The sequence below is a fragment of the Microtus oregoni genome, unplaced genomic scaffold (assembly GCF_018167655.1).
Source record: "Microtus oregoni isolate MIOR12 unplaced genomic scaffold, Mior012 000041F_ref0000270, whole genome shotgun sequence".
Lineage (NCBI taxonomy): Eukaryota > Metazoa > Chordata > Mammalia > Rodentia > Cricetidae > Microtus > Microtus oregoni.
In genome coordinates this window covers 20,954,033-20,964,532 of record NW_024543208.1, presented here as the reverse complement: position 1 = coordinate 20,964,532, position 10,500 = coordinate 20,954,033, and the positions used below count along the sequence as shown (strand labels likewise).

At 43.7% G+C, this 10,500-nt stretch overlaps 1 protein-coding gene across 1 annotated transcript; it reads left to right on the top strand.

The window, feature by feature from the left end:
• Positions 1–355: 355 nt before the first annotated feature.
• Positions 356–9,683, top strand: Triml2 (tripartite motif family like 2). The gene is made up of 7 exons (XM_041632267.1): positions 356–544; positions 974–1,069; positions 1,680–1,874; positions 3,757–3,897; positions 7,202–7,224; positions 7,388–7,488; positions 9,032–9,683. The coding sequence occupies exons 1-7, from the start codon at positions 356–358 to the stop codon at positions 9,577–9,579; spliced, it is 1,293 nt and encodes a 430-aa protein (XP_041488201.1). The 3' UTR covers positions 9,580–9,683.
• Positions 9,684–10,500: the final 817 nt, after the last annotated feature.

The following is a 10,500-nucleotide window of genomic DNA, read 5'->3' as shown; positions in this document are numbered from 1 at the left end:
TGACTTTGCTTCAACTGAGATCTTACGTTCCTCGCCATCATATTCACAGTTGACTTCTGTTGACTTGTAGAGAAATGGCCTCTGCTGTTGCTTCCAGTTAGTCTTCAAACCTACTGCGTGGATTGTCGCAAGACCTGAGCCTATCCGAGCAGGAATAATGCCATAACTCTGTCTCCTTCTTCCCTCAGCAGGCGGCAACTGAAAAACTAGTCCGATTCTGCTCCAGTGTCCTGCCCGTTACCAAGTGGGCCTGCTTCAGCTTGACTCACCAGCTTGTCTACTCCTGTTTATCAGCAGGGAAGAGGTCCCCATCAGGAACAAATCGGCCGGTATTCATCTAGCAGCACTGACCAGGATGTCCCAGACGCCCAATCCCCAGTTACTGCCCAGCATTGCAGAGGAGGCCCACTGTGGAACACACCTGCAGCCGTTGCAGCTCTTCTGTGACGATGACCAAACCACAGTCTGCAGCAAATGTGTCCAGGCTCCCGAGCACAAGCAGCATGCGGTATATGGGATACAAGAAGCTGCTGAGTATTACAGGGTAAGGGAAATCTAAAGGAGTCTGGCTGCCTCCTGAATGAATGAATGAGTGATTGATTGATTGATTGGTTGAACAGATATACTGGCATTCCAGAAACAATCCCTGGGAGTTGATTAAGAAATACCACAATAAACTAAACTTTCTACATTAAGTCCAAAGAAAACACATGGTTGATGCTACTAATATTGTTTTAGTGTCCTCCGTCTCCGCGACCCCCCGCCCCCAAGAATCCTCAGATCATCAGGGTGGTGGTGGTACATGCCTTTAATCTCAGCATTAGGGGGCAGAGACAGGGGATCTCTGTGAGTTCCAGGACAGCCAGGGCTACACAGAGAAACCCTGTCTGGGGGAGGGCAGGGAGTAAAAGGGAATCCTCCCTGTTCTCACACAAGAAACTTACCTGCAATTCTGTGATCTATTTCTCTGTAGAAGTTACTCCAGGAAACACTGGCTATACTGCGGGAGAAGCTGGAAGTAGTTAAAAGCTTACTGGCTGATGAACAAGAGAGAGTGGTTATGCTTCAGGTGAGATTTATCCTTATGTTGGGGAGAGGGAATCTATCAATAATGATAGAAATTAGGTAATACAATATCAACAAACTAAAAAAAAAACAAAAACAACAACAACAGCAAAAAAAAAAAAAGGCGGAGCCAGGCTGTGTAGCTTTAATCCCAGCCCACAGGAGGCAGAAGCAACCTGGTCTGCAAGAGTTAGTTCCAGGACAGGCTCCAAAGCTACAGAGAAACCTGTCTTGGAAAGAAAAAGGAAAAGATAGCAGAGCAGAAAAAAAGTACTTGGAATCCCTAAAGGAAAGGAAGCTAATTTCTTTAAGATTTATTTTTAGCCATATCATATTTAAGGATTAATTTTAAGGTTTGTATTCATTTACAAATATGTTTGAGCAAGTGAATTTGGTGCCAAAGGAGGTCAGAAGTGGGCACTGGATTCCCTAGAACGAGAGCCAGACACAGTTGTGAGCTGCCTGATAAGGGTGTTGAGTTTATGATTCTGTTGATATACTGGTGAATCTGAACGGAATCCTTTTTGTGGTTGTGTCCTGGCAAAAGAAGGGGGTTCACAATTGTCGGTTTATCCTGTTTAACCTGAAATCTGTCACATCTGCATTTGAGAAAGGAAGAAGAGCAGAGGTTTAAAGAGATGGTCAGGGCTGAGTATAAGATGAGATTCCTGTTACTGGCTGAAGAGATGGGGCGGCCCTTTCTGAGACTGTCAGCCTGCACAGTTGACCTGGATGTGAAAGAACCTCATCAGAACCTACTGAGGAAGTTTAATGCTGAGTTCAGTCACAAGTCCCAGGAAATGCTACAGGTAAGAGAATATTCTAGAAGTAATGCCGAAGCAGTGTATCCATTCCCAAATACATACTTGCAATTCTTTTTTTTTTTTTTTTTTTGGATTTTCGAAACAGGGTTTCTCTGTGGCCTTGGAGCCTGTCCTGGAACTAGCTCTGCAGACCAGGCTGGTCTCGAACTCAGAGAGATCCGCCTGCCTCTGCCTCCCAAGTGCTGGGATTAAAGGCGTGCACCACCACCGCACGGCTCTTGCAATTCTTTTATATGCCTCTGTCCAAACACACACACACACATATATACATATAGACAAGCAAGGAAGCTAAAATAGACATGTTCATTATTGTATATAATCATTATCTCATATTACATTGCTAATATACTTGCATCCATGGCTAAGACAGCACTAATATTGTTTCTGTCCAGAGCCATATTGAGGCTTAACCTCAGAAGGCAGGTTCCTGGGGCTCTTATTTGGGTTCTAGTAGTTACTAGCTTTTAGGAAGCCTTGGGCCTGTGCAGCTCGATGACTAACGCAGTTTCTTTGGCTGTGAAGTGGAAACAGCAGTGGCCTCTAATTTATAACACTGCTGTGAGTTTTGGGTGAGATCACCTACAGAGAGCCCTTAGATGGGGCCCTGGACGTTTTTAAGCCATCCATAAATAGCAGGCGTCGTTATTACCGTTGTGCTCCTTAATGGCGACAGGAGATTAAATGTAACCTACAGCGTTCTACACGAGCCTTGCATCATCAGCTGGGTGGCAGCTGTACTAGAGAATACTACTCAAGGATAGCATGACTCTGTGTGTCAGTGAAGAATTCTCCAAGACAGAAACAAGTTGCCCAATGAGGAATAAAAATCTAATGTTGGTTTTTTTTTTCCTAATTAATATAACCATGTGCTAATGAGATGAGGTGGGAACTGATACATTTTCGAGGATAAATAAAGAAAACCAGGTCAGGTGGAGGTGTAGCCCTCCTTTAATCCCAGCACTTGGGAGGCAGAGAAGGGGAGATCTCTGAGTTCGAGGCCAGCCTGCTCTACAAAACAAGTTCCAGGACAGGCTCCAAAAGCTACAGAGAAACCCTATTTTGAAAAACCAAAAAAGAAAACCAGTTATCAGTAGCCTAATTGTATACGCATCCTCGTTAATTATTGATGAAAGTATAAAATTTGCTTTTGAGTAGCCAGGCATGGTAGCACACTTGGGAGGCAGAGGCAGGCAGGTCTCTGCGAGTTCGAGGTCAGCCGGGTCTACAGAGTGAGTTACAGGACAGCCAGGGCTATGTAATGAGATCCTCTCTTTAAAAACAAACAAAAAAAATGTTTTTGAGATAGTGTCTCACTCTGTAGCCCTAGCTGGCCTGGAACTTACTTTGTAGATAGGCTGGCCTTGAACTGACAGAAACACACCTACCTGCCTCTGTCCCTGAGTGCTGGAATTAAAGGGATACCTTGCCCTAACTTATCATTTTAATTAGTGGTGAAACATTGAACTTCTGAACACAATGTCGCACCAGAAAGAAGGTTGGTGTGTTTTGGGTGCCATGTTTGTTAATCTGAGTAATCAGATTACATGGACAAATGCTTACTTTATCATATTAAACAGGGGATAACTTTCCAATTATTTGTTTGTAATGAAATCTCACTCTGTAGTCCTGACTGGCCTGAATTCATCATCTTCCTGCCTCTTGCTTTCAAATGCTGGAATTACACAATGTGCTGCCAGCACCTCCTGCCTTGCAATTCTCTTAAAAGGGCAGCCTGTTTCACATAGAAACATGCCCTTAGCTGACTGTGTCTACTCCTTGGAGGAAAGCAGATTACAGGACAAGGTTGAATTAGTAAATGAGAAAAGGTACAACTTGCCCTATGGTAATGAGGAGATGCCATCTACAGAAACTCAGCCACCTGGGGAGAAAGAACAAGAGCAAACTGAAGGCAAATGCAGTCTGGGTTCAGAAGCACCTCCGCAGCCTGCAGAAGACCATTACGGAGCTGGAGAAGAAGTGGGGGGAACCTGCCGGAGCATTGCTCCAGGTAAGCCTGGAGTAAACCCTTTCTTAAGAGCACTCTGAGAGCCGAAGAGGGGACAAAATTCACTGAGGGTCACTTCCAGAATGCCGGGGCCAGTGCTCTTCCACCCAGTGTGAAGACTAAGCGGCTATTGTCCACCTGCAGAAAGCATCAGGAATGCAGTTGGAGGGAAAGTCAGTCAGTACAGCCATATGGAGAGCAGTACTGAGCTTCCTCAATCCCACTTCGGGCATGTGTCTGAAGGGAATGAAATCAGTGTCCCAAGAAAACGTACAGTGCTAGGAATGGAGAAAGAAAGGTGGTGCAAATACCTCATGTGCGGAATACAGTTCAGTCATAAAAATGATAAACTTGGAGTCCTTATGTTAAGTGTAAGTCAAGAATACAAAAGAAAGCGCCACGAGATTCCCATTCATATGTAGAACTTGAATTGATGTCATAGAAGTTGACAGAGGGTGATTAACAAAGACTGGAGGAAGGCTGGAAAGGAAGATGGCCAGAGATTGACTGACGGGTATTGAACTCTAGGTCAAAACATAGATGATGGATAGATGATAGAAGTAAGCCCTGGTGTTTTACTGTGCAAGGATGTGACAAGAGATAATGATGATATATTGCATCTTTTTATTAAAAATGATTCCTTTGAAGCTAGTGGTTCTCTGAGTTCAGGCCAGTCTGATCTACATAGCCAGTTCCAGGACAGCAAAGGCTACGTAGTGAGACCTTATCTCAAAAAAAAAAAAAAAATAGCGAGTTCAATATAATGTGCTTGATCATATTCGTGGTCACCACACTTTTTCCAGATCCACCTTTTCCCAGCCATCTTTCTCCTTTTTAAAAATCCTTCAGGATCAGTTTTTGCTGCCCAAATATTCTTAGGTGTGTTCTTCCATTGGAGAGCAGCTGCCTTACCAGGGGCTACAGTCTTAAAGAAAACTCTCTCTCCCAGCAGCTACCAGTTTCTAATAATTTCACGACTAGGGGTAAGAGCCTGAGCCCAGGTGACCTCTCCATGCTAGGATTTGGTCTAGTGTGGACTTGCCCAGGCTTTGTAGATGCTGTCACACCTGCTGTGAGTCCTTGTGTGTGACTGGCCTGCTGGGTCCAGGAAATGTTTTCTTATTCATTGCTTCTGGCATTTATGCATTTCCCTCATTTGAAAGGATCCCTGAACCTCTCTGTCTCTCTCTGTCTCTGTCTCTGTCTCTGTCTCTCTCTCTCTCTCTCTCTCTCTCTCTCTCTCTCGTGTGTGTGTGTGTGTGTGTGTGTGTGTGTGTGTGTGTGTGTGGTAGATGCTCCCTCTAGGTACGTTTCAAAATGTTAGAAGAGTGAACTTGGACCAATTCTACCGTCAGACAAATGTTTGAGGAGCCAGACTTGCTCTCTCTGAAGCATCCCACACCAGACATCCACATTTCATGGTTCCCACAGTGTATCCTGGTGTGATAGACAACTGTTTTGTAAAGTGATTTACCTCCTTAAAAATTTATCAGAGTGAGTTTGAAAGCCAGGCATGGTGACTCATGCCATGCCAATGCTTGGGAGGATGAGGCAGGGGGATTGTTGTGAGTTACAGGCTAGCCAGGGCCTCCGTGTAAGATCTTACTTCTAAAACAATGAAATGAAACAGTAAGTATGAATTGAGATGTGCCTCTCTTTCTCCCATCCAATAGAATACTCTATGGAAAAAGTACAATGTATCTTCAGACATTGTATTTAAAATATCAAATTGGCAAGGAGTAATGTACAATGGCTTTTCCTTTGGGTTTTAGAAAATAATTGACATGTATCTTAGCATTCAAAAACACTGTCAAGCCAGGCGGTGGTGGCGCACGCCTTTAATCCCACGCCTTGGGAGGCAGAGACAGGCGGATCTCTGTGAGTTTGAGACCAGCCTGGTCTACAAGAGCTAGTTCCAGGACAGGCTCCAAAACCACAGAGAAACCCTGTCTCGAAAAACCAAAAAAAAAAAAAAAAAAAAAAAAAACACTGTCAAAAGACAAAAGTCCTCTACATAGTAAAGACACGTAACCTGGGAATGGGGAGGGGGCTATAATCTCTGTTTTGGGTGTGCAAGAGTGTGGTGAATACATCAAAATTCTTATTTGCAGGGGCAAGGGTATGAGAGATGGAATCCTCAGGTGACAGGTGTGTAGGGTGGTGCTCTCCTAAATGGATTAGTGACTTTATTAGAAGGTCTATCATAGACTCCCCCCTCCCCTCATTGGTTTTACGATGTGAGACAAAAGCTACCTCACTAGGACCAAATCTGTGAATTAGCAGCCTCCAGGGTATGTGATAAAAATTCCCATTAAAGCTGGGTGGTGGTGGCGCATGCCTTTAATCCCAGCACTCAGGAAGCAGAGGCAGACACATCTCTGTGAGTTCGAGGTCTACAGAGCAAGTTCCAGGACAGGCTCCAAAGCTACAGAGAAACCCTGTCTTGAAAAACCAAAAAGAAAAAACATCCTATTGTAACAAGCTATTCCAGCTAGGGTTTTTAGTACAGTCTGAATGGACTAAGTATTTAAAATGTTATACAGCCACGTGCATTATCTTTTTAAGAAGCTAGCTACTAAAGAACAATAGTCAGTTAAAGCCTTTTAAACTCTATTTATATTCCCCTGTTCTGCAGGCACGTATCTGAAAAGCTTGGATGCTCATTCACAGTATTTATATATATTTTTAGTGGAAGTAGTCGGACTTGAGCTACTAGACAAACACTAGTTAGCTGTAGACCTAACCCCAATTCATAATATTTAAAACATTAAAAGTACTTTAAAATAAATAATAAAACAATCCACTGAAAAGCCTCCATAGATAACCCCTAAGAATATAGTTCAATTACAGAGCCGAGCCTATTTCCGAACAACATGAGCAGGTGTGACCCAGTTAAGTTCAGCTCCTGGCTTGGCTCCAACTGCCCTCTTGGCCTAGTTACCCTCCATCTGCTCTGCCCAAGTCTTACTCCCCCAGCAACAGAAAACAAATATATGGGTACCATTTAAGAGAAGAGTGTTCTGAATAAGGGGCCAGGACGAGGTACAGGTGATGTTTCTCTTTGGAATAGAGCAACATTATTTTTTTTCTGGCTTGTGTCTGTGTGTGTGGGGAAAGAGAGAGAGAGAGAGAGAGAGAGAGAGAGAGAGAGAGAAGAGCCAGCTGCTTTACTAAACTCACACCCTTGCCCATGTGCGCATACCCAAAGACACACAAATAGGGCTCTACTTTTAAGCATCTCGAAAATGATTTACAAACACTTAGACTCAAATGTCCAGTAGTAACCTTATCTCTTTTTCCACCATAGGATGCAAAACGCTGGTTAGAAAGGTGAGTTTCTGAAAACAATTGGGTGAGAAACAGGTCTGATATCTTGGACACACAGGGTATGGGGATGCTCGTTGTAGCATGAAATGAGGTCGTATCTATGGATGAAAGTTAATAGGGCCCATCCTTTGAGAATGGCCAGGACCAACCTTGTCTTTTTCCTTAGGAGTGAGTCTCTGTTGCTTCAGAACCTAAAGCCAGCTCAGATCACAGACCTGAGCTCATCCCTGATGATAAGGATGGACAAAGCACTGCTAAGGCTACAAAGTAAGTGGGCCTCTATCCATGAACATGGTATACCCCATTTATGTTTGCAACTAAGCTTTCTAGATGCTGTGGACACTCTTAGGGTATGGTGCTGGGGGTTGAACTCCAGCCTGTGGGCTAAGCCCCTGCTTCACCACTGAGCGACAGCTCCTGCTGCCTATTGTATGGATGTGTGTTTACAGTTTACTTTTCCTCAAACAAATAAAGTACAGTTATTTTAGGCTCTACTTCTAGTAATTCCTTCATCTAATGCTTTCCCACTAAATTGTAGTTTGTTTTAAATAATGTCTAATTAATTAAAAGGTTTTTTTTATTGAATGTTCCTGACAGATTTTATTTTTTATTTTTTGGTCACCCTCTGCACAAGTTTTGTATTTTGTAAATGTGTTATTTACTGTTTTGTTTTATTTTGGTTTTTCGAGACAGGATTTTCTGTAGCTTTGGAACCTGTCCTGGAACTAGCTCTTGTAGACTGGGCTGGCCTCAGACTCACAAAGATCCGCCTGCCTCTGCCTCCCAAGTGCTGGGATTAAAGGTGTACGCCACCACCACCCAGCTATTTACTGTTTTTTAACAGTGGGACTTTTTGTTGTTGTTGTTCTTGAGATTTTACCTCTTGAGGCCAGGAATAAAGGTATTTTTTTTCGAGAGGAAACTTACTTTCATTGTTTTTGCTAGTCTTCTGGGGGTATTAAGAACCTGTGAAAACCTGCAACTTAAGTTGAGCAATGTGGCTGCACTAATATTGTGAAGTGGGGCTGTTTTACTTACTGAAGTTAAGAGAATGAGTCCCTGTCTCAAAACGTAAACAAAAAAGAAAGAAAAAAAGGAAGGAAGGGGGAAAAAAAGGAATTTAAGAAGCCTTGTGCCAGTTAAGCTTTCTGTTGACCATGGCAACTTATAGAAGAAAGAGTTTATTTATTTGAGGCTATGGTTTAAGGGATTTGAATTCATGATGGCAGGGCAAAGGCGGCGGGCCTAAGGAGTCTGGAGCAGAAAGCACAATGTGAAGGGCACGATTCTTTTGACACTTCAAAATCCACCATCAGTCAGTCATCTCAGGCCGAGCCACACCTCCTAATCCTTCCCCAAGAGGTCTACCAACTGAGGACCAAGTGTCCAAACATAGAAGCCTCTGGGGACCATTGTCACGCCATAGATGTACCGCTGAGTTCAGTGTTAGAAATAAGAAATACTGAAGGGCAGTGGTGGCGCACGCCTTTAATCCCAGCACTCAGGAGGCAGAGACAGGCAGATCTCTGTGAGTTCGAGGCCAGCCTGGTCTACAAGGGCTAGTTCCAGGACAGGGTTCAAAGCCACAGAGAAACCCTGTCTCGAACAACAAAAACAACAAGAAGAATATTCTATCACCATAATCCTCCCCCGTATTGCCCATCTTTTGAGGTACAGCTTCATGTCACCATTTCAGGGTCTCCTAAATTGCCTCTGTCACGTCACTTGTTCGGAAGCTGCTACCTGTTAGGAACAGTGACATCGTTTTGCTGAACCCTAAGATTGAGTAACTGAAGTTCTCTTCCTGCAGGACGTGTAACTTTAGACCCAGACACTGCTCATCCTTCCCTCGTCTTATCTGAGGACTTGAGAAGCGTTGGATTTGGAGCTATACCACAGAGGTTGTGCGACACTCCAGGGAGATTGGACTTCAGTGCTTCCGTGTTGGGTGCAGGGAGCTTCAGCTCGGGGAGGCATTATTGGGAGGTATCTGTGGGACAGGCAACGCAGTGGCAGTTGGGCATCTGTGACTGTACAGAGAGAAAGAACAACGTACCCCAGGCTTCTGGAGATAAGTACCTGCTCATGGGGTCCATGATAGGGGCAGAGTACACCTTCTGGGTCTTTCCCCCTTTAAGAAAGGTCTCTCTGAGAAAGCAAATGTACAAAGTTGGAGTCTTCGTTGACTGTGGCTGTGGCCAAGTATCATTCTACAATGTGACAGAACAATCCCTCATTTATAGTTTCTTTGACCTTACCTTCCGAGGAACAGTTAAACCTATATTTTCTCTTTGTATTCCAATTGGAGACATGAATTCAGATTCTCTTACTGTCTGTCTCCCTCAAATGCATTCCTAAAAGGCTACTGTTAGCTTTTCATTTTCCTAGGTGTGAAACCTAAGATCTCCAGAGACCAGAAAATAAGATTAAGACTTTATAAAACATTTATGTAATTAATTCAATAAAGCCTCGAGGCTTTTGCGGCAATGTGGCTTTCAACATACGTTCAGTGGAAGGAGTTGTATTTAAGTTGAATAATGATGGGGTCATCTGATGATTGGGAGATCAAGGCACTTGCTGCCAAGCTTGACAACCTGAGTTCAATTCCTGGACCGCACAGAGTGGAAAGAGAGATTGTCCTCTGACATCCACATGCATACTGTGACACATGGTTATGTTGAATATATGATTATATATGAATATATATCATATAATTGGGAAATTAGAGAATGAATGTAGTCTTGGTTCCTCAGAACTAGGAATCAGACTGCAGACATAATTTATTTTGAACTTTTTTTTGATTGATTTTTATTGAGCTCTACATTTTTCTCTGCTCCCCTCCCTTACTCTCCCCTCTCCCCTTCAACCCTCCCCCAGGGTCCACATGCTCCCAATATACTCAGGAGATCTTGAACTGTCTAACTGATGTCTGTGGTGGTTTTTTGTTTTGTTTTATTTTGTTTTTTGTTGTTGTTGTTGTTTGTTCGTTTTTGCTTTTTTCAAGACAGGGTTTCGCCGGGTGGTGGTGGCGCACGCCTTTAATCCCAGCACTCGGGAGGCAGAGGCAGGCGGATCTCTGTGAGTTCGAGGCCAGCCTGGTCTACAAGAGCTAGTGCCAGGACAGGCTCCAAAGCTACAGAGAAACCCTGTCTCAAAAAACTAAAAAAAAAAAAAAAAGACAGGGTTTCTCTGGAACTAGTTCTGTAGCTCGAAGTCACAGAGATCCACCTGCCTCTGCCTCCCGAGTGCTGTGATTAAAAGTGTGCATCACCACCACCG

Bases quoted from the DNA above. Each gene is read 5' to 3' on its own strand.
- Triml2 (XM_041632267.1), top strand. From the start codon at position 356: ATGTCCCAGACGCCCAATCCCCAGTTACTGCCCAGCATTGCAGAGGAG. The intron at 1,875-3,756 runs GTAAGAGAATAT...TGCCATCTACAG, and splicing joins AGTCCCAGGAAATGCTACAG to AAACTCAGCCACCTGGGGAG. The intron at 7,489-9,031 runs GTAAGTGGGCCT...CTCTTCCTGCAG, and splicing joins AGCACTGCTAAGGCTACAAA to GACGTGTAACTTTAGACCCA.